The sequence below is a fragment of the Thamnophis sirtalis genome, unplaced genomic scaffold (genome assembly GCF_051295495.1).
Source record: "Thamnophis sirtalis isolate CommonGarterSnake01/CBP01778 unplaced genomic scaffold, rThaSir2_p1.2 scaffold_3, whole genome shotgun sequence".
NCBI lineage: Eukaryota > Metazoa > Chordata > Lepidosauria > Squamata > Natricidae > Thamnophis > Thamnophis sirtalis.
The window spans coordinates 32,448,484-32,472,727 of NW_028261383.1; the positions used below are offsets into that span (position 1 = coordinate 32,448,484).

Consider the following 24,244-nt stretch of genomic DNA (forward strand, 5'->3'; position numbering starts at 1 on the left):
TTGTTTGAATCTTATAATTGATGATCGATGGCTTATCACTTTGTTATTTGTATGTAACTGAAAGCTTACGCATCGGAGACAGAGTATCCAATCAAAATTGGCCAATAAATATTCAAATATCTCTTTTTTGTATCTTGTATTTTGTAAATCTTGCCTTTTTTTTATAACCTTCAATTAGGGGGGGGGAGAATCAGGTCACCCTCTGAAGAGGAAAATATGTAAACACAACAACGGATAGAGGGGATGGAGGGAGGAGTAGAAGGAAAGATAGGAAGGAGGGGAGAAAGGAGAGGAAAAGGAGAGAGGGAAAAGCAGAGGAAGAATTGGAGGGAATGCAAGAGTAGGAGAGAGGGGAGGAGAGGGAAGAAGAGGGGAAGAGCAGAGGAGAGGAAGGGGAAGGAGAGAAGGGAAAGGAGAGGAGGAAGGAAGGAAGGAGAGAAGGAGAGAAGAAGGGAGGGAAGGAAGGAGGGAAGGAAGGAGAGAAGAAAGGGGGGAAGGAAAGAGAGAAGGAAAGAAGAAAGGAGGGAAGGAAGGAGGGAAGGAAGGAGGAAAGGAAGGAGGGAAGGAGAGAAGGAGAGAAGAAAGGAGGGAGGGAAGGGGGAAGGAGGGAGGGAAGGAAGGAGGGAAGGAAGGAGGGAAGGAAGGAGGGAAGGAGAGAAGAAAGGAGGGAAGGAAGGAAGAAAAAGTAGGATTGTTGTAAAATAAGATGGGTGTATGGGATGGTAAGAAAGCAATCTCAATTATATTGTCAATTGTAGGGGAGAAAAATTGTTACAAATACATATTATTAACAACAGTTATGAGATCATATAATTGTGAGTGTAGATATGAGAAATAAAAATTTATATAATAATAAAATATATATATTCAAATTCCAAATAGGAAATTACAGTGACAAACATAGCCAACATACCTTCCTCCTTCTATTTTTCCCACAACAACCCTGTGAGGTAGGTTGGAATGAGAGGGATGGCATGGCCCAAAGTCACCCAAATCAGGCGTGGGTTGAATCATTTTCTCAGCATTACAGCCTCCTCTAGAGCTCAGTTTTTCACATCAAATCACAAGGCTTTTGGAACACTATCCTTTGGACAGATGATATCAAAAAGGAGATGTTGGCCATAATGTGTCAGAGTTTGTTGCAGAAATCACATCCAGAAAGCACACACAGATAACTGATTCAGCAGGATTCATTAACTTCTTTATATACATAACACATGAGTAAATGTACAATGCCAACAGCAGATTCTTCCAACATGCTAGAGAGGAGGGATTGTAAGCAGGTTCAAACATAGGCAGGATATACAGAGAATGAGTTTCTTAGTTTTAGTTCAGAGCTAAGCCACACCCAGACTCCAAACTATTTCAGCTCCCATTGGCTGACCTTGTTACTAAGCCTTATTTGTTGGCTGGCCTTGTTACCATGTCTCTGCTGGTTCATGAATATTCTGACATAATGTAGAGTGCCACGTTTAGTGAAAACCAAACATACCATATCAGTACAAACATCTCATATCAACTGTCATAAAATATAATTTGAACCTGGTTCAACCTTGAGAGCTCTGGGTTGTTTTGTTCAACTATTCATGTGTGTGTTTCCTTGGCTGGGAAGTGAAAAACACACAGATAAGAGAGATTATTTGGCAGCTTATCTCATAAACCACATCTTAGTCCTAAAGGCAGAAAACCTAGGAAGCAGCATTTCAAATCATTCCAAAATTAATTGATTAATTCCTCTTACAGTCACCAGGATTCTGTGTCTACCCTACTCATTAAAAAGACTTTCCTGAAATCTGTGTTGTTTTTCTGTGAGGCTGGACAGATACCTTGGATATCCAAGACTAATGGAGATGCCACATTGAAAGGCTAATAAACGAAAGTCCTTCTTTAAAGAGTCAGTCTGCTACCAGTTTTATCTGGTCTGGTGGGTATGCAGGATTCCTATCGGTGTTACAACCCTTCTGAGATATTTTCTTGTGGTTTCACACTTCAAATGGCAAAAGAGAGCTCACATTTCCTTTGCAGCCCAAAGACCAAACTATAATTTGATGCACTCCATCTTGAAAGAATGTAGAGGGGTATATGACATTAAGCCAATCTTCTTTGTGGCCCACAAAGACTCCACGTAAGAATTTTGCCTTTTTTGTTTCTGCTGATTAGCAATAAGAGTTTTGTTAGGGTGCATTTATGTTTGAGTAAAGGCCAAAAAGCAGGATTTGTTTTTCTGAGCTGAAACACAATAAACAGAATCATGAATGTCTGGGGTTTAACTTATTTTTATTTAAATCCCGCCTTTGTTATTTTGACAATGGTCATAAGTATGGTGTCAGGCTTCCAAGCATCACCCCAAGCCAAAGAAAACTCCGAGGCTCGAAGTTCCTCAAAGTTCCATTTTATTAGAGATGTCATATTGGCACATCTGGAAAAACCCAAATCTGAAAGCTTCCAGGTTTTCCCCACCCAAATGAAAGTCCAAGCCCCTGCCCCCACATGTCCATCACATAGTTGAATCAGGCACCATCCCAATGGGAGACACCATATTTTTGGAGTATAAGATGCTCCGAAGTATAAGACGTACCTAGCTTTTGGGGAGGAAAACAAGGGGAAAATATCTGCCTCTGCCTCCCAGCAATTTGCCTCTTTGCAACAAACAGCAAACAGTGTAGACAATATACAATGTTTGTAGTGTTATAGTTCAGATTATACTCGTACAGATGCTGTTAAAATTGATGTGGTTTCTGAAAGTATAGTTAGTCTCTGCTATTTAAAAGAATAGCACTTTTTAAAACAATAGCACTGAGCCTCAGCAGATCAAGCATTTATTTTAAAAAGCTTCTTCTAGAATAATAAAGCAGTCTTTAAAAAATAAGTCTAATAATTTGAACATTCTATAGGCATTTATAGTTGTTGACTTACCTACTTGCAGCAAACAGCCTGATTAGACAAGAAAAAAAATCTGCCTTTTCCTCCCAACAATTTGCCTCCTGGAGCAAACAGCAAGTTTCACTTTCAATTTATCCCGATCATCAGCTGTTTTAGGCTGCAGGGATTGCTATAGCATATTGAAGCCCTGTTTGCTGCAAAGAGGTAAATTGCTGGGAGGCAGAGGCCAAAGAGTTAGGGCCGGTGGGTGGATGGGGCTACATTCAGTGTATAAGATGCACCCAAATTTTCACCCTCTTTTAGGGGGGAAAGGTGCATCTTATACTCTGAAAAATACGGTACCTATCAGTCAAATCTCTCTAGGTGCAGGGCAAGATGACCTTGACTCTCCGAGAAAGGAATGCTATTTTGGCTATATATCTCCCATACTCCATATAATCCTCCCTCCAATTTTACCACAGTGTTGAATGTGGCAGGCTTGAAGGCCCAATGCAAAGGTTGCCTTCCAGCCTGGCATATGGGTCAGTTGCCAAGTGTCTGAATTTTGATCACATGGTCACCAGACTGCTATAAAGTGTAAGCGTGAAAAATTGTCATAAATCACTTTTTTTCTGTGCCTTTGTAGCTTTGGTCAATGATCAGATGACCAGAACTGGATGGATTACACCTCAGGGTTCTGAAGGAACAGGCAGACGAGATCTCAAAACCACTAAAATATATATTTCAAAGACCCTGGAGCACTGGGGAAGTGCCAGAGGACTAGAAAAGAGCTGATGTGGTTCCCATTTTCAAAAAAGGGGAAAAAATAGATACAGGAAACCACAGACCTATCAGCCTGACCTCAATACCAAGGAAGATTCTGGAAACGATAATCAAGCAACAAATCAGTTAACAGCTAGAAGCAAACAAAGTAATAACCAAAAACTAACATGGGTTTGTCAAAAATAGATCATACCAGACTAATGTTATTGCATTCTTTGAACAAAGTGACAAAATTAGTGGACTAGAGCAGTGGTCCCCAACCTTTTTATCGCCGCGGACCAGTCAGCCTTTGATAATTTTACTGTGGCCCGCTGAGCGCGCGCAGGGGCATGTGAGGCTCTCTTCCCTGGAGCCTTTGCGCACGGCCCAGGAGCCTTTGCGCTGCAGCCTGGTCCTTCGCCTCCCCCCCCATTTAATTTCAACTTCACCCACTTCTTCTCCATTAGCCATAAGCTTTGCTTTCCAGAGGTTCATTGAAGTTGCACAACTTTCTTCTTAAGATATATGATGTTCCTAGTGGCGCAGTTTTCTGCAGTTCCACTGGTGTTATTGCAGTAAGCTTCAGTTTATTGATGTGTTTTGTAAAACATGGTACCAAGTGCCCCATTGGCAATGGGTATCACTATTACAAATTTCTTCCATAACCGTGTAGTTTCAATGGCCAGGTTGCGATATTTGGTGATTTTTTCCAGTTCTTATTCTCCTGGCACACCAATATCAATAAATAATTCCTCCTCTTCCTCTTCCTCCTCCTCCTCCTCTCCTTCTCCTTCTCCTTGGTTGCATGGTCACCCTGATATTTAGACTGGTATTGGAATTTTTGTTCTTGCATTGAGTCTTTCGGTGCGGGCTGGAAGCCAGGTGGTGCCTCAGAAGTAAAGCTGACGCCGCTGACGCCGTTCCTTAGAAGCGATGGAGCGGCTGAGGCAGGAAGGCGCATGGCTGTGGCAGCTGTTCAGCCAGCCGCCTCGCAGGAGAAGAGCCGCTCTTGGGTTTCGCAGGGGGCGGCAGTGGCGGCGGTACCAGCAGCGCCCGGGGATTCCACCAGCGCGCGCGCGGACCTTTGGGCAGCTGTTCAGCCAGCCGCCTCGCAGGAGAAGAGCCGCTCTTGGGTTTCGCAGGGGGCGGCGGTGGCGGCGGTGGCGGCGGTACCAGCAGCGCCCGGGGATTCCACCAGCGCGCGCGCGGACCTTTGGGCAGCTGTTCATGTCCCCCGGCCGCTGCGCGGCCCGGTGCCAGGTACTCCACGGCCCGGCACCGGTCCGCGGACCGGGGGTTGGGGACCACTGGACTAGAGGAATAGTGTCAATATAATTTACTTGGACTTCAGTAAGGCATTTGATAATGTAGTCCATAACCCACTACTAGATAAAGTAGAAAACTGTGGGTTAGACAGCATCACCACCAGATTGATACATACCTTTTTTTTTCCAGTTAGACTTATATACCGCTTCATAGGGCTTTCAGCCCTCTCTAAGCGGTTTACAGAGTCAGCATATTGCCCCCAACAACAATCTGGGTCCTCATTTTACCCACCTCGGAAGGACGGAAGGCTGAGTCAACCCTGAGCCGGTGAGATTTGAACAGCCGAACTGCAGAACTAGCAGTCAGCTGAAGTAGCCTGCAGTGCTGCATTTAACCACTGCGCCACCTCGGCTCTTGGCTGACCAACACAGTTCTAGGCTGCATAAACAGAGGGATAGAATCAAGATCACGTGAAGTGTTAATACCACTTTATAATGGCTTGGTAAGGCCACACTTGGAATACTGAATTCAGTTTTGGTCGCCACGATGTAGAGAAGATGTGGAGACTCTAGAAAGAGTGCAGAGAAGAGCAACAAAGATGATTAGGGGACTGGAGGCTAAAACGTATGAAGAGCGGTTGCAGAAATTGGGTATGTTTAGTTTAATGAAAAGGAGGACGAGGGGAGACATGAGAGCAGTGTTCCAATATCTCAGGGGTTGCCAAAGAAAAGGAGTCAAACTATTCTCCAAAGCACCTGAGGGTAGAACAAGAAGTAATGGGTGGAAACTAATCAAAGGGAGAAGCAATTTAGAACTAAAGAGAAATTTCCTGACAGAACAATTAATCAGTGGAAGTTGTGAATGTTCCAACACTGGAAGTTTTTAAGATGTTGAATAATCAGTTGTCTTAAGTGGTGTAGGGTTTCCTGCCTAAGCAGGAGGTTGAACTAGAAGACCTCCAAGGTCCCTTCCAATTGTTTTTCTATTCTATTCTATTCTATTCTATTCTATTCTATTCTAATTCTATTCATTTCTGTTTCTATTCTATTCCTAATTGAACTGTTGTAAGTTGAGGGCTACCTGTGTATCATGATCATTACCATCATTTATAATGTTATATATTTTTGGTCACCAGGGAATAACTTTCTGCAAAGTTTCACGTCCATTTGCTCTTCTTTTATGTCTTATGGGAGGGACCAATCATTTCCAAGTCTTACTCCCGAATCGCCCCTTTTGTCTTAACAGTTCCCCAGCCCACGTTCCTCCCCAACCTCGTCACTGTCCGACTCTGCAGCCAGCTCCGGGAAAACTAATTCATCACTCGGCTGGAGAATGAAAGAACATTCACTCACTAGCCAACAAGATGATTGGAGCCTCCCAGACCAACTTGTCAAGCCAAACGTGAGTGAAAACTCCCCCTCCTTCCACAACAAAAACACAGCAATAAACTGGAGTGGAGATAATTGCTCTTTCAATACAGCAAATAATGAGCTGAGCTAGCAAGAAGGGATTTGGTTAGCATCTCTTACTAGCCAGCCACCAATAATTGGGCTGCAGCCTTTGAATCAAGCACCACCAAATTGGGCTTTCTTCCCAGGTGATGGATGGGAGAGATGGCAGTGGCCATCAATATGGGAAAATCCTCCAAGCCAGCAGAGGGAGCCTTGGCCCATAAACCCCCCTAGCCAGCCATCAATGGTTGAGGTACAATCTGTGAAACAAGCAACCCAGGAATGGATTTTAACCCCAGGTCATGGATGGGAGAGATGCCAGTGGGCACCTACTCTCCCTCAGCAGATGGCACCATGGCAGATAACTGGGCAGTGGCCAACCCAGGGTTGACCCCCCCACCCACTGAGTCCAGTCTCACCTGCAATGCCCAAACAGGTTCTTACCCCACCTTCCTACAGAGAAGAGTTCTCGACAATGGAAGAAGGGATGGATGAGGGGGAAGCTGCAGGATGGATAGCATAACAATATGATGAAGTGGTTCCTAAGGTTAGAGATACAACTGGGTTCCCTCCCTCAGGGGGCAATAAAATGTCACTGTTGCTGGCAACTTGGCCACAGAGCATCAGAGTGCTTCGCTCTAGCCTCAATAGCACAAACATGTGTACCAACTGCCAGCACGGTAAAGAGAAGGCCCCAGAAGCTGCCCCAGAAGAGTCATCTGGGCCAACAACCTCCGGAAGAGGATCCCCAACCTAAGGTGATGAAGAGTGCTACCAATGGGGAGGCCTTGGAGGAGGAAAATGCTGAAGATGACCCAATGGTTAGTGCACCCATCCGCCCCTTTACTATAAAATGCAACCTCCAAGTGCCAGAAACGGGAGTGGAGGGGAAAGTTGGGGCAATTGTGGACACCGGCTGCACCTGATGCTTAATCAGTACGTCGATTGTGGAGCAGCTAGGCATATGCACAAGACCTCTAAACCGTCCTATTCGGTTTGAGCAAGTGGATGGAACACTGATGGGGGGGGGGGGGGCAGCCATGAAAATTATCGAGTTGGTAAAGTTGATGATAGGCTGCCACTATGAATTTCTCAGATTCATCGTAACTCCAAGAATGCAGGAATCAATTATTTTGGGACTTGCATGGCTGGACAAGTGGGCACTACAATAAAGTGGGAGGATGGTGTTAGAAAATTAATTATCGGCTTTGGGCCGTTACCACCGGTGGAGCCAAAAGGCCACCCAGGAATGATTAAACTCAACAGCCCAGACCATCCGGAATCTGCAGCACCTGCAGCAGACACCAAAACCCCAGGAATCCAACAAGTACCAAAAGACTACTGGGACTTAGCGGGAGTGTTCAGTGAGGAAGATTGCAACTATCTTCCCCCTCACCGGCCCACAGATTGCGCAATAGACTTCAAACCTGGGGCTACTTTACCGAAGCCAAAATTGTACTCCATGACTCCCAAAGAGATGGTTGAATTGAGGAACTACATCAACATCAATTTGAAACGGGGTTTTATTGAACCAGTGAAGTAGAAAGTAGCGGCCCCAGTGCTCTTCAGAGAAAAGAAAGATGGCTGGGTTCATCTCTGTGTTGATCTGCGAGCCTTGAGTGAGGGATGTGAAAAGAACACTTATCCCCTTCCCCTCATGAAAGATATGTTGAACCACTTGGCAAAAGACAAGATCTTCACCAAGCTGGACTTGAGAGAGGTGTATTACCGCATACGGATCAGAGAGGGAGATGAGTGGAAGACAACTTTTAAAACCCTCTTGGCAGTTTTGAATACAAAGTCATGCTATTTGGCCTACAAAGAGCACCCGCAGTCTTCATGCAGTACATAAATGAGGTGCTACATGAGGACCTGTACCCCGGAGTTTAGTTCACCGCCAAGTTCTGGAGAGAGTTCTTGAGATCCCTTGGGTCCACACAAGGACTCAGCTCAGCGTTTCATCCCAGCCCAAACGGTGCAGCGGAGAGGGCCAATGCGATGGTGAAACAATACATCCGGTGTTACGTGGACTATCAGCAAGATGGTCGGACTTGCTACCCTTTGCCGAAGTGGCGTACAACAATGCGGTCCACAGAAGCATTGGATTAACTCCTTTCCAGATTACCAGTGGCATGGAATTTGTTCCCATGCCTGAGCTGCCTAAAGAACCTCCCTCCTCTTTGTCTCTGAATGAATGGATGGACACACTAAAGAAAGGGTGGGAAAATATGAAGAAATCTCTAGCGGATGCAGCAGAAGCCTACAAAAGCAAGCTAATAAACACCACTCACTCCAACCCCACTTTCATGTGGGGGACAAAGATTTTGTATCTACCAAATACATAAGATTAAGAATGCCTAGTAAGAAATTGCGGCCAAAATTTCTAGGTTCATTCCCAATAGTGAAGATAATTAACCCAGTTACAGTTCAACGCAGTCTGCCCAGAATTCTAGGGAAGATTTACCCAGTATTTCATTGTAGCGTATTGAAACCAGTAATTGGGTCCACCATAAGACCGTCCACCCAAGCTCCCCCTCCCCCTGTAGTGGTAGAAGGGGAAACACATTATGAGGTGAAAAAAATCTTAGATTCCAGCCTGTATAGGGGTCGCTTACAGTATTTAGTGCATTGGAAGGGGTACCCTTTGTCCGAAGCTACTTGAGTGAAAAGCTGGGACTTAAAAGCGGATTAAGTTAGTAAAACAATTCCATGAAACAACAATGAGAAACAATTCCTGATAAGTCAAAAGGTCCCCCTGGGGGGCGGGGGAGGTGGTTAATTTTGTTATGTTAACTTTTATGTTATTCTCTTTTCAGGAAATGTTGTTCTTGTGAGGAGAGGCCGCCTGTCAGGCCTGCAGTCATATTCCTTTTAGGATCTTTGGCCTACCACACACTCTCTCTCTTTCTTTACTATGCTGTTTCATTAGTGGCGAATTGGGAGGGGGAATAGTAAGGAGCAGAATGTGTTGTCGTCAAAATAAAACATTCCTTTCTAAGGTTGCCAAGGTCATCTTTTGTCTCCACACCTCTGCACCTGACTGGAACTAGATGGGTGGAAATGCCAGCGTGGCAGAGGAAGATTGGACCATGTGATGAACTTGTAGGTTTGGGGGCAAGATCTTGAACTTTCAACTGGGTGGAAAACCCAGGAAGCTTTCAGATTCGGGTTTTCCATAGATGTACCAACCAATGTTCTCTCTAATTTTTTTTCAGTGTGAGCAGAAAAGTATAGTGTTTAAGCGGCACATTTTCATGCCTGAGCACCTGAATTTTTTTCACAGATGTCACCTAAGACAACAACGAAATCAGTGTTATTTGAAACTCAATGTTTATTCAAGGTGCCCGCTTAATTAAAAGTGTTATATAATATCAGTATCACTTAACAACGGTCCTGCTTAGCAACCAAAATGTTGGCTCAGAAACTCTGGCATTGAAGCACACAAATCTTAAAGCTGTCAAGTTACAAGACCCTTGCACCCCTAACCCTTTAGGGGAAAAAACCCCAGGGGTCTTCAAACCTGACAGTTTTAAGCCTTGCTGACTTCAACTCCCAGAATTCCTCCTCCAGTCATGTTGCAGCAATGTCATCTGCGTGGATCTGCTCCATCTTTGGTTTTTTTTACAGGAGGCAGGGCTGCTGCTGAAGATGCCAACGAGCCCCCACCGCCACTAGAATATGCATTTGTTTAGCATGACATAGAATAGTCTTTCAATCAGAAGTATGGAATAAAAGACAGACTGATAAATATTAAAAAAAATAAAACCAAAAAGCAGCTATTTATTTGAGTTCTAGATAAACATTTAGTTCAGATTTAATAGTGTTTCAGAGATGTGGCTGTCAGCTATTTGTGTATGTATGTTATTATTATGGAAGGTTAGATGAGATTTCACCAACATTATTCACCCCTGATTAATGCATTCATTCTAATAATCGAGTCTGACTCTGAATTACAAATCTATGTCTGAAGAATCTGGGTTAAGTTTTGGATTGGAAATTTGGGGAACATGAAAGTTTATGCATAATTTTTGTAATTTTTTCATTGGGTCTTAATAATGATTTTATTCATTTGGGATTTTTTTCATAGGCTTAACACAGCTCTAATTTTGTCATTAGGAGCAATGTAACATTGGCCACTAATGTATTGTATACAGGTTGCCTTAGAAGGTAATACCTTTTGTATAGTAGGAACTTAAGATAGGCAGACTTCATACAGATAAACAATTGAGAAATATTGTTCTTTTTAAAAAGCAGTGTTAATTGCTGCACCTTTCTCATATTAAGTATATTAGCTCAAGTTCATGTTAGGAAAAACTTTCAGTCTTAAAGGTTTGGTGAGGAGAAATCCAAAAATTCTTTTAAAGAATTTAAATTAAATTTGAGGCTATCTCTGCTTTCGCTCTCTCTCCCTCAGTTGTGCAGCAGCGGCAGCGGCAGCTCTCAGCCTACGGCGGCAGCGTCATGCAGGCTGTGGAAGGAGGGGGAGGAGGAGGAAACCAAAGAGAGGCTTTTACCGGGTCTGCGCCCCACAGCCAGGACCGTCCTTGCGCCTCAAGCCACGTTTCTTCCTGCAAAGCCCTTCGGGCAACCCGAGAATTCCGCTTGATGCCAGAAGGGCTTTTCAGGAAGAAACGCTGCTTGAGGCGCAAGGACGGTCCTGGCTGTGGGGCGCAGACCCAGTAAAAGCCTCTCTTTGGTTCCCTCCTCCTCCCCCTCCTTCCACAGCCTGCGTGACGCTGCCACCGTAGGCTGAGAGCTGCCGCTGAAACAAGTTTGGGGAGGTCCTTTGCGGGCGGCCAGTTCTAGCCTCCTGCAAAGGACTTCCCCACATTTGCTTTGAAAGAAATCTCTGCGCGGCAGTTAGAAACTGCTGCGCGGGGGTTTCTTGCCATGTGCGCAGCCGCGCAGCCGCGCAGCCGCGCACCTTAGAGGGAACAGTGGTACCAACATGTCTCTCTTATTAAATTGGAACTTTGATGAAAGCTCCGTCCTGGACTCTGATTTAATTCTGGATGATATTTGGAACGCTGACAACAATAACATTAAGCATAATTATCTTCCTCATAATACTAACAATTATCATCTTGTTTATACCTTGATCTTAACATATTTTCTATTCTTCTTTTATTTCCAATTTACCTTTTTTCCTTCTAACCATTGATAAAATTCTTCCCATACATCATATCATATTCAGTTTGTTCTTTCTCTTTAGCCCTAGGGGCAGAAACCTGGGAAGCAGCATTTCAAATCATTTCAAAATTAATTAAATGATTAATTCTCTAAAAATGAGAACATTCCTCTTACTATCTCCAGGATTCCTATGTCTACCCACCTACACCATTAGAGACTTTCCTGAAATCTGTGTTGTTTTTCTGTAAGGGTGGAGAAATACCTTGGCTATCCAAGACCAATAAAGATGCCACATTGAAAGGCTAATAAAGGAAAGTCCTTCATTAGAGTCAATCTGCTACCAGTTTTATCTGGTGTGGTTGGTGTGCAGGACTCTCATCAGCGTAAGAACCCTTCAGAGATATTTTCTTCTGGTTTCACACTTCAAATGGCAAAAGAGAGCTCACATTTCCTTGCGATTATTAGTGTTAATCTATTTATTTCTGCACATTATAATATTTTCCTAATCACCTTCTCATCAATAGGAATCTCCTCACTTTTCTAATGTTGTGTAAATACAATTTTAGCTGCAGTTAATGCATGGATCATTAAATAGGTGTTCTCTTTATTATAAGTTTCAAGTAAAATACCCAATAAGGAATTCATTAATATTAGTATGGGAGAAAATAAAAGATCAACATTATTTGAGGATGCCAATTTGGCTTTATAAAGAAGTAACAGAATTATATAAAATAGTAACTGGAACAGAAGAAAGATTGATAAAGAAATTGTATAGTTACTTATTGGGTATAAAGTTAGAAAAGGAACAAGTAAAAGAAACAATGATAGCATGGGCAAAAACATTTGGTCACATGATAGAATTAAATAAATGGCACAAACTATTGGGAAGGAATTATAATTTAATGATGTCAACTGCATATAAAAATATTTTTTGCAATCATTATAAGTATGAAAAATGGTCGTAGGTCACTTTTTTCAATGCAGTGGTAACTTTGAATGGTCACTAAATGAACTGTTATAAGTCAAGGACTACCTAAACTTCCAGTTCTCTTTCAGGATCTCTTAGGAGCATTTCTTTTTTGCACATGTAGTAGTGCTTATTGTTGCATCTCATTGGCATGGCTGTGACATCGTTGCGCAAATACGCACAATTGCCTCCATTTCCCTTGATTTCCATCCTGTAATAAAAGCAGAAATTAGGTGGTGGAGATAATCTCCCACCTTACCAAAGGGGTCCTGAATTTGCAGTTCATCTAGCAGAGCCTTGTCTGGCCTGGTACCCTCTAGAAATGCTGGACTGGACTATAGCCACTATATTTCCTACCCTTGGACACAAAGACTGAGAATATTAGAAGTTGCAAAGCAACCTAATCAGAAGGCACCACGCTGGGAAACTCCAAAGTAGCTTACTATCTGCTGTAGTAGACAATAGATACTATATTATATAGTAAAATAGTTAGTAGATATTACTATCTACTATCTAATAGCAGCTCTCAAAAGTTATTCAGGAGGTTGTCTATCCCACGGATTGACTTGGGGACATTAGGACAGGACCTGGATACTATGTGCTGTTCCTTACAGCTTCCTTCCCAGTTTTATTTCCTGTGTAAATTAAATTCAATCTCTACAGAGATTCTCAGTCATGCATAAAGTGACCAGATTTTAAGATGGGTAAAGCGGGACACCATTGATTGGGGGGGGGGGGGGGCTCGGAGCACCTGAGCTGTAAAAAAAAAAAAAGCCTTCCCCCAATTGCCTTCCCCCAACGGCCCCCAACCCTTTCAAAAGCCACCCCCATCGCCAGTCTCTCCCAACCGGATCCCCGCTTGTCTCCCCTCGGCTCACCCGGACCAGGTTACTGACGGCGGCTTGCACAGCATGGCTGCAGGGAGAACGGCGCCCGAGAGAAATCGTGACTGTCCCGCCAAAAGCGGGACGTCTGGTCACCTTAGTCATGAAGGTCATGACTGCCCCAAAGATGCTTTTTCAAAGGCAACTGGACTGTCCTCCATTTCTTCCTTGAAGACATTTCACTTCTCATCCAAGACCCTTCCTCAATTCTGATTGTATTTCTTAAACAAATTTGTATAGCTGACCAACTCACACACAGGCAATTCTGAGTGCCCTACAAAATTATTTTGTTAACTCTTACTTCATTTAACAAATGTACCAACCTGGCACTTTGCCTGCCTACCCTAATGTGCTGAAAATACACCAAATTCCTACAGAATCAATGTAACTAATTCCCATAATTGCCTTGGTTTAACCCTGAATGGGTAGAGGCATCATTTAAGGAAATGTTTGGTGGGAAAATGTTACTGGAGAGCTGACAATATGGCTATTATGACCCAGGGCAAATTGAACTAATATGGTAGAACTGCAGGATGATGGGAAATCTATTGCTGTATCTTTCCTATTTGTTCCATATTTCCATTGTTTTTACAGAATTACAGAATGCCTCAGTGGAGGCATTTTACTTTCAGCTCCTGCCAGCTGAAAGGGAAAGAGGAAGACTCACGTGGCATTTTCTCCATCAGACGACTTCCAGGGTTGATTCGGTTCCCTCTTGAAGTCGATCCAAAAGCCGTGTTCTATTGTGAACATCTTCATAATACCCTTAAAAAATAGTACATGTTAGAACGTTGCATTGTCAGATTCTCAGCTGAATTTCTGAACTGACATATAGCCTGAAAAGACTAAAATTGTCTTTTGAACCCTAATAAAACACAGCTATTAGTTCCTTTATTGAGAGGCAAAACGGGAGACCCTTGTTAACTTTTTTGAAGTAATTTTTAAACTTTTTGTATAATATATATTGGCTGGTGCCTGTTCCAGATGCAGGTATGTGCAGAGCTGTTAGGGGAGGTGAACAACGGAGGACAAGGGGTCAACTCGGGAAGTAAAGCACACTTGGACACTGAATGGTCCCTCCCTGGCTGGGGAATAAATAAAAGGAAAGGGGAGTGGTTGTTGTAGGAGACAACAGTTCGTATTTCTGAAGATTTTGCTCATTGTGTTTCGTGCCACAACTTAATTTGCAGCCTTTCGGCTGGGAGCTCACAGCCTTGCAACTATCACAAGGTACTGTTAAGGTCTGTTGCTGCTGTTTACTCCTTGAAGGACTCTTGCCTGGAATTTTCAGTGGGTGAATGCAATTAATTCACAAGAGGTAAATACAGAGGGGTTTTTCATGACAAGGAATCTGTTTCTTGCTTCTGCTAAGGCTGGGTCAGAACGCTATAACTACCTCTCACATATGCAGGAAAAAAATGAAACAGGCAGATGACTGACTTATTTTAATGAGGTTTAGAACAATATTTTTGAATTTTGAATTTTCTATGTCAACAATTTGTTTTGTGAAACCAGCACTCTTTGTAACCCGGAACATTTTAGAGATTTTATTTTCACTAGTTAGGAGAAAATCCTTTAACTTTTTCACATTGTAAAAGAGCATGCACCATCAATGATGCAACATTATTTCTAGGAACTGATTAATCCTGGGCAAAACCAGTTGCATTACAGGTAGTCCCCAAGTTATGAATGTAATGAACCCAAGGATTCATGGGAGTGAATCTCATACCTTGAACAGGATCACTCCCTCCTTTCGCACACATATTCACTAATCAAATGTGAGGCTCAATAAGTGCACATGAGGTATTTCAGGGTGGGGAAGCACATGAGGGGGCCTACAGATGGAACAGACCACCTGCCTAAGACCACCCAAGGTCTTCCCTACCCACTGAAATACCTCATGCTCCCCACAATTGCTTCTCCCTGCCCAACCTGCCATGCTGGGTCACCTACCTTGCGAGGATCTAGCAAGCAGTCTCCTTTCCAGTCACGTGTGCCCTGTTCTGTTCAGGCCTTTGCAGCTTCCCCCGGCCTGTTGCAGGCCGAAATGGAGCTTCCGGGGAGTGGATGCAGGTCTCCGACACTCCATTTGGCCCTCTGTGGGCCTCCCCCAGTCTGTTGCAGACTGAAATGGAGTTTCTGGAGGACAGATACAGCCCTCCACCCTCTGTTTGGCCCTCCATTTCGGCCGGCAATGTGCCAGGCAAGGGCTCTGGATGCCCGAATGGGGCTTTTGAGAGGCAGATTTGCCCATCAGAAGCTCCATTTCAGCCAGCAACGTGCAGGACAAATGATGTACAGCCTCTGCGTTTGTTCCTAAGGGTGAATTGCCATGGTGCTGTAAGATTCGTAGTTTTGGGAATTGTTTGCAAACACCAGGGGGCGTTTATCATGTAACTTTGAACGTTCGTTAAGGGAATGCTCGTAACCCGAGGATTACCTGTACTCACCATTTCCTCCTCTGTAATTTTGGCCAGGGAAGCATTCTGCAAATTACAGGACTTCTGGCTTTCAAGCCAGTTTTTTTCCTCTTCTGACACTTTGTAGCAGTATCCTTGATGTGCAAACCAGTCAAGTGGACATGGAAGTAGATATTTTATGGCATCCTTTTGGCAGTTTAATGGCACTGGTGTTCCTGGAACAAAAACAGGTGGAAACAATAGAAACTAACTTGTCCAGTCTTATAAGTAGGATGGGACCATCCTGCTAAATTGGAACCTGTTACTTGATTTTAAACAAAATCCAGTCAGGATAGGGAGACCCATATTCTAGCTGTTGTGACAACTTCCATTCTATGATCCCCAGATTAATAGAGATTGTGGACTGAGCAGTGATTTGCATGGTGGACTTGAATCCCAGAAAACACATGTAAATCCACTCACTCAGCCATGAATCTCTTTTGTGAGATTTTCCACTCATTTGGTCAACCTATTTGACATTTGGTCCATTTTTTTTCACAATTATTGCTTTTGGCAGGAAATCACTAAATAAATAAATGTATGTTATTTCTTATTTTGTTTTTTGAGATTTGCCTTTGTAATTATGGTCACCTGGCAAAGAAAAGACTCAAATGTTTTCTATTTATAATTTATTTCCCTGCTAAGCTCCTTAAACCATTATTTCTGCTCTTCTCACTAGTGCCAAATGAGTATTTTTTCCCGCTTCTGGTTATCTCACTCTGGATTCATCTTACTCTGGATTAATCTTACAAAAGATTCAGTGATACTTTCAACCAAATACTGAGACTTTTTCCGAACAAAGGAACTGAAGTTTTCCTAGACCAGATGAAGTAGACTGCAGTGACTAAAAAGGAGGACAAGGCCAATTCTATACTTCTAACCCATCTGCAGAAGTCATTCAGCTTCATGAACTCATGGAGAAGCTTTTCACAGGAACAGGATTAAGGTCTGTATTCCTTACCCTGGTAATAAATGAGATGCAGGAGATGACCAGGCTGAGCCCAAGGGAGGGGTCAAACACATAATCAGTCTTGAGTCCCTTCACACCCACAAGAGATCTAAGTCCAGACCCCCTTGAACACCTTTGACTCTTATCTACCACCAATTTGCTTTGGCCATTAGTGGTTCAGATTCTTGTAGACAGCTTAAGATTGCAGTAAATTTTATACCGGTTTGAACTGCCTGGATCTTTGGATTTTTCATGGTGCTTGACACGAGAAGGGAAATGAGGATAAGAATGATGATCAGGAGGACGACAATGACAATGCCCATTCCAATGACTGCCTTTTTGTATTTAGGGCAAGCTGACAAAAAAAGAAGAGAAACAAAATTCATCAACCCTACCGGCTACATCAAAGGAAGGTAGAAATAAATCTGGATACTGATAAGCAGAACTCCCTAAATAAAATAGTATACACATTTCTAAATTGCTAAGATTTTCTTGTTTTTTGCCTTTTAATTTCCAAAGTCTATCTTGCATCAAAATGTCAGACTGATTCTGCAGAAAATAAATTGAACTACCGTGTTCTAACTGAGCAAATAAAACTGCTTAGGAGTTCTTATAATCTTATCTTATTGTATTTTATCTTATCTTTCTTCCTCCCCTTTCTAAGAAGACTTGCTGTATCTCCTTGGTGTCCATCATGGATCTGGAGGCCTTCTTGTAAATAAAGATGATCCTCCAGACAATACTGAATTCCATCTGGTTCAGTTAAAAGAAGATTGAAATATGAAACAAAATTGGGTCTGGTGAAGCAGAATTGAGCCTGCGGCAGATCCTGTCAGCCAAAGAGTGTTTACTGGCAGGAACTAGAAAGTGGGCTTTCTCTATTGTAGCCCCTGCCTTGTGGGCTATTCTCCCTTGGAGATTAGGATGGCCCCAACTCTGTTGGCTTTTCACAAGGCATTAAAAAGATGGCTAGGTTCCTGGACCTGGAGTTCTGAATGGGGTAAGGGCCAAGGGTGAAATTTGGCAGATTCTGACAGGTTCTGGAGAACCGGTAGCGGAAATTTTGAGTAGTTCGGAGAACCAGCAAATACCTCCTCTGGCTAGCCCCAGAGAGGGGAGGGAATGGGGATTTTGCAGGATTCTTCCGCTGCCACGCCCACCAAGCCACGCCCACAGAACCAGTAGTAAAAAAAATTGAATTTCACCACATTAAGGGTCCGGGTCCTTGGTTTTAGTGTTAGTTGATTTAATTATCTTGGCTGCTGTTTCTGTTAATTTTCTGGATGTTTTTAGTGTTTTATTGTTTTAAATTATTTTAATCATTCTATAATTTTAGAATCATAAGCCACGCAGAGTCACTTGGTTGAATAGAGTGGCTATATAAATGGAATGGATGGATAAATGAGTGGATAAAACAAACAAATGAATAAATAAATCGATGGTGCTGCAGAGAAACTACACAAAGTCTTCACAAAGGTGGGGTAAAATTTGTCTAAGACATTAATTGCTTGAGATAAACTACAAATAATCCCTGGAACAAATCCATTTTTCTCCGTTCTACAGCATCTCGGACAAGGAACACACCCAGGCAGATCCATACTAAAAATCTGTATTCTTGTATGTTCAAAGCTGACTTCCCGCTCTCTCATCCTTTCATTGACTATACATTTTATGTCAATGACTTGTTACCACTTACTAGGACTAGTCCCTCTCTCTGTAGTCACATTTGCTTCTTTATTTCATTGCATTTATTTTAAGGCTGTCCCCTGCAACAGACTCTGAATGCCGGCTCTCTGTCTTGTGAAAGATTAACATTCAGCAGTTCTTCAAAATTCAATTGGGGACAGAGTATGTGTTTTGTATTGCTCCGTAGAGATAGCTTGGACAATTCAATCCCTCATTTGGGTGAATGGCTTCCAGATCTCGATATTGTTATTACTACCTGGTTTTTCCTCGTGTCCTCCTGCATTTCCATTGGGAGAAGTGTGCTGCTGCTTTTGTTCCTCATTTATATTCTGCATTTCTAAAATTGTATTAGAAATTGGAATTAGAAATGTGGCTGTCACAAGAAGGAAAGCCAAGATGCTTACACAAGATGGAAAATTACTGCTAATTTTTAGATATGACAAAGCCTTTTAAAAAGTGTACAGCAGAAAATAATTTGTCATGCAAAGGTTTTTTTTATGGCAGTTAATAAATTGGGCAACTTTTTATTAGAGAAGGAGAGAAAATCAACATTCCATTATCTACATTCTGTTAAAAGGATCGAATTCATTTGAGAATCTGTTGATCTTGGCTGGTCTTCAAAAGCTAAGAAGGATGAGAGCCTAATAGAGAATGTAAAGGGTAGAATGAGTGATTGAAAAGCTTTCCATTTAGCAACACCCACAAACATCAATCGATGCACAACACAAAAAAAACATGTGTCTAAATGACATAAAAAATTAGATTCAGATTCCTTTCCCAAGTTATAAGTTCAGCAGAAAAAAACTATAGCAGAGACACAGCTATACGTCAACACTTATTTCTTTTTCATTCACTTCAGTGACTCATATGCTGTCTCCTCTATTCAGCTTGTCTATTCTCCTAAAATCCTCTTCTTAGACCCTTAGAGATAAAATAGCATAACATATATTATTACTATTGATTACTATGCATGTCACCTGTCAATGTTTAAAGGAAAACTGGGAGAAGTAGTTTCTACCCATTGCCCTGAAAATAAGACCTATCCAGCAAATAAGCCCTAGCATACTTTCTATGTCTGCACCTAATATAAGCCCTACACCCAGCCACCCCAAAATAATCCCTACTTAGGAGCCTGTACAGTTGCCCGGCCGCCCATTTTGTCTGGTTGCTCGTGGTGCTGTAGGAACAAGGTGAGGTGGGATGGTGGTGGAGCCACCCCAAGCATTCCACATCAGCTTACCTCAGGACCTCATAGCCAGGCCATCCACGCTGTGATACCTGCCTTGCGGCAGCAGCACCAACAACCGTGACCAGCAGGAGCCCACTTGGCCACCAGCCCACTTCTTCTAATTGCTCATGGTTGCATGGAGCAGGAGGCTGAGTGGCATGATGGTGCCGCAGCTGCAAGGCGAGATGAGACAGGTGTCGGAGCATGGGTAGCCTGGCGGTGGGGGTCCTCAGGTAAGCCAGTGCTCCATCCACTCCTGCTTTGCAGCGGCGGTGCTAGCACACCACAAGCAAGCAGAAGAATGCGCCTCACATACAATGGGGGAAATAAGACACACACACACACAAATAAGCCCAAGTGTTTATTTGGGGACTCAAAAGAAAATAAGACCCTGTCTTATTTTCAGGGAAACGCGGTACTAATACAACTAATATTCACTAAAATGGCTGAAGCTTTTGCTAGCGCTACAAATGAAGAGGTATTCCAACACTTTCACTCTTTGACCAGTGTGTGAAAATTGTGACCAAGCCATTTTTTAATTAGTAATGCATAGCCCTTTTCTGCAATGTTATCCCTTTAGGTTCTGCTATTTCTTCATGTAAAGGAGTGTAAGCTGAGACTACACAGGTAATCCTTCACTTACAATTCAATGAAAGCTGTAATGTATTGGGTTTGGGGTTTAAAATGAAGGGTCATCTTTTTTTCTCCTTTATATGTAATACTTGAGTACTTTTTAAAGTTAGTAAAATATCAAAACTAAAAAATGTTTTCTCCCTTTAGAGTTAAAAAAATGAAATAATATAGAGGATTTTTTTTAATATAAATTATGATAAAGATTAATGAGTTAACATATTACTCTGCACAGCAAAAAGAAGCAGAGATGGTCAAACTGATTTTTTTATCCAAAGAAGAGAATATATCTAACCTTGTTTCTATTCTGAAATTGCTTTTTGGATTTTGTGCTTGCAATGAAAAAAAATGAAACTTTGAATTTGTTAACTAGTTAGGCTTATTGTTATAGATATGGCTTGTTCATACTTTTGTGTAAAAGCAAAAAGTTGTGGTTGTATTATCTTTTCCTGTTTTCAAGAGAGTTGGAAGTTGGTGCCTTTTTCTTTCCTTTCCCCCCTTTATACTATATTTCTTTTCTGTTCCCTCCCTCTCTTTCTTAGATTTTTTTTTCAACTACTTTTTATATTTTCTTTGTATTTTATATTTTGAAAGCCAATACAAAATCATATATGATAAAATTCATCACGATGTTTTGGAAATCCAACTGGGCATGGTGATTTGGATTGCTCTGTGTGGACATTTCTGTAGCTTGAACATTTCAATCCTTCATTTTGAGAGATTGGCTTCCAGAGTTTGATGTTATTATTACCTGTTTCTTCTATCTCTACACAACTGTATCCTTTGCTGGGACGATCATATCCATTGCTAGGATGGGCCTGCTCATCACGATTACCACCTGCCATTGTTCCTAGGTTTGTATGACCTGGAATTACAAACAACGGGGCTATCAGCAGAAGGAAGATCAAGAAGCTTACAGAAGATGGCAAACAGCTACTAATTTCAAGGGACCTCTTTTTAGATATAGGACACAGCCTTTTAAGAAGAGTGCAGCACAAAATAATTTGTCATGCAAAGTTTTTAGTGCCATGAATAAATTGGGCAACATTTTAACAGAGGAATAAAAATCAACATTCTGTTTTCCACTTTCTGTCAAAAGGGTTGAATTGAATGGAGAATCAGAGTTGGCTATCTTGAAAAGCTAAGACCCCTTCATGCATCACTGCCTTGTCGTGGTGAAGGGATCTGTGCAGCTGATTGAAACTATGAGGTAAACTGGACATAACATAATAACAGAGTTCGAAGGGACCTTGGAAGTCTTCTAGTCCAATCACCCACCCAGAGGTGGGTTCCTACCAGTTCGCACCTATTCGGTAGAACCGGTTGTCAAATCTCCCAAACCGGTTAGAAGACGTTCCACCAGTGGACCTGGAAAGCAGGCTACACCTACAGAAGAGGTTCCAAAAAATTTTGAAACCCACCACTGTAGGAGAGAGATACACACACACCAGTGATGTGCGGTGAGGTTTATGGCTGGTGAGGCACTGAGGTCTCACACACACACACACACACACACACACACACACACACACAGAGGAAGATGTCACACAAGGGCCCTTCAAAGACTAAACATTTTTTTTTACTGGTGGGGAATTAAAACTCCCCTTTTCCTCAATGGGAAATCATATTCAGACAAAGAAAATTATTAAAAATATCCTTTCCTTTCTGAAGCCTGGCTCTTTCTCTGCACCTATATTGGGAGGGGGGGAATAGGGGAAATGCAAGCGGCGAGGCCAGCCTGCCCCCTTCTTGTCTCCCACCCCCCCTTCCCAACGGGACAAGAAGGCGGAGGGCTGGTCTTGCAAACGGGGCACTCGCCCCCTCCCCCGGGAGGAGCTCTGCAGTGGGACAGACGAATGGAGGGGGAGATCCCCCCTTCCTCCTCCGCGCCCCCAAACCCCGTCTTCCCTGGCCTGCACCCCTGCGCCCAGGCTCCTTTGGGTTCGGGGGTAATCCGAATGGGGGGTGCGGGGGATCCCCGGGGCGGAGGCCTCCTGGTGCAACGGTCTTCGGCAGCTCCGGAGCGAATCTTGGCCTTTTTAATTATTTTAAAAATTGTTTCCTTTTCCTCAGGAGACTGGTGAGGCCCCACCTCCCCTGCCTCTAGTGACTGCACGTCACTGACACAAGAGAGAGAGAGAGACAGACAGACAGACAGACAGACACAGAGAGAGAATCACATAGAGACACAGAGGGAGGGAGAGAGAGGCAAACACACACACACATACACACACACACACAGACTCACACAGAGAAAGAGAAAGGAAGGAAGGAAGGAAGAAAGAAAGAAAAAGTGAGAGATGAAAGAAAAAAAGAAAAAAGGGACAGAGAGACAAAAGGAAGGAAAGAGAGAGAGAGAGAGAGAAAACACATGGCTGGCAAACCACTCCCACTAGGTCACATGGCCGGCAAGCCACTCCCACAAAGGAGGCCACACACCCACACCACTGACGCTATCCCCATTCATTTCAGAGAAATGGTTGTCCAATTTCTTATTGTAAACTTCCAGAGATGGAGCACTGACCATTTTTGGAGGTTTTGTTCCACTGATTAATTGTTCTAACTGTCAAGAAATTTCTCCTTCATTCTAAGTTGCTTCTAGGCACTTTTCGGGGCCACCCGAGAGTTCTGACGAAACAGTCCCCTGGATTAGCTTGGCCAGAAAACCCCATGGGCTTTATGACAAGCGAAGTCAACGAGGAAGCCAGATGCACTTAACGCAACACACGCACCATTCCAGAAGCCGGGCGCTTCGACCTGGCTGCCCCGACCCCGCAGAAGCCGGCCGCTCCGACCCCGCCCAATTCCAGAAGACGCGCTCCTTGCCGCTCCACAGACACACACACACACCCCGCGGGCGGCAGAAGCTGGTCACCTCACCGCCCGCCCCCCCTTGCGCGCGCGCCTGAAGCCGGCCACCCCTCCGTTTACCTGCCCAACTCCCGAACCCGCGTCCTCGCCGCTCCGCACACATAAACACAGACCGCACGCGGCAGCAGCTGATCACGTCACTGCTCGCCCCGCCCCCCCCCGTCGCTCGCCCCGCCCCCCACTCGCAGTCGCCTCTCCATTGAACTGCTCCGCGCCCCACTCCGGCAGCCGTGCTGCTCACTGTTCCACGGACTCACACCCGCGCACACCCACCATGAGCAACCTGGCCAAGGAAAGCGAGCACAGCAGCAGCCGCCTCGAGGAGGAGCTAAGCTGCTAAACCCCGGGTTGCGGGGTTCCTGTGCCCGAGGAGCTCAAGGGCTGGATGGGCATTCTGCTGCTCACAGGGGGAGGCGAATGAAGCTGCTACCTGTGGAAGCAAGCGCTAAGGGGAAAGTTTGCAGGAAGCAGTTTCTTCAGAGTCCAACTTCTGCCTTGACAGATTTCTGGAGAGGAGGACGGGATGGCGCGGGAACTGCGTGAGGGAAGGCTGCTCCAACAGGATTGGAAACGGGAATTCCCTTGGGAGAAGGGCCAGCCTCCCTCATGCAGATCCTCCTCTTACTCTCCAGAGATCTGTCAAGGCAGACGTTGGACTCCGAAGAAATTGCTTCCTGCACGCTTTCTCCTCCGTGCCTCCCTTGTCCTCTGCCTCCTGCTTTGCTGGAAGGGGGCACCAGACAGGGAAACGCCAACAATGTCTGAGATTGGGAGAGGAATGTCTCCTTGGGCATGCTGTGCACATGGACGCACGGGCGTACACACCCACCAACCATTACAATCATGGGAGACTTGTCCACATTTGAGCTTGCAAACTGCCAATCACACCTGGGCTTGTGGAGAAGGCCCTCTCCTTCTTCTGTAGATAAAAGTCCCCAAATCCGGATTTGGTCGGGAAAGTGAAGGAGGCAGCAAGCCCACCTGCCCCACCACCTGCTTGCCTTGGGCTGCAATGACCCAAGTTCTCCTTGCACCCTGGCCTTTGCCTGCCCTGCTTGCTGGCCTTGCTGCTGGCTGGCCACTGAACAACTGACTCTGC

At 43.8% G+C, this 24,244-nt stretch overlaps 1 protein-coding gene across 2 annotated transcripts; it reads right to left on the reverse strand.

Annotated features, from left to right (window-relative positions):
- Positions 1–12,350: 12,350 nt before the first annotated feature.
- On the reverse strand, positions 12,351–23,234 carry LOC106547236 (killer cell lectin-like receptor subfamily B member 1B allele C). 2 transcript variants are annotated; one of them, XM_087708550.1, is made up of 7 exons: positions 23,206–23,234; positions 21,026–21,139; positions 18,673–18,753; positions 16,951–17,085; positions 15,773–15,957; positions 13,990–14,087; positions 12,351–12,649 (listed from the first exon to the last, which is right to left on the reverse strand). In XM_087708550.1, exons 2-7 carry the CDS (start codon positions 21,117–21,119, stop codon positions 12,505–12,507), a joined length of 738 nt encoding a protein of 245 aa, XP_087564676.1. In that variant the 5' UTR covers positions 21,120–21,139; positions 23,206–23,234; the 3' UTR covers positions 12,351–12,504. The 2 variants fall into 2 exon arrangements, with proteins under 2 accessions (XP_087564676.1, XP_087564678.1); XM_087708552.1 differs by lacking the exon at positions 23,206–23,234 and adding an exon at positions 21,581–21,741.
- Between the last annotated feature and the right edge of the window lie 1,010 nt (positions 23,235–24,244).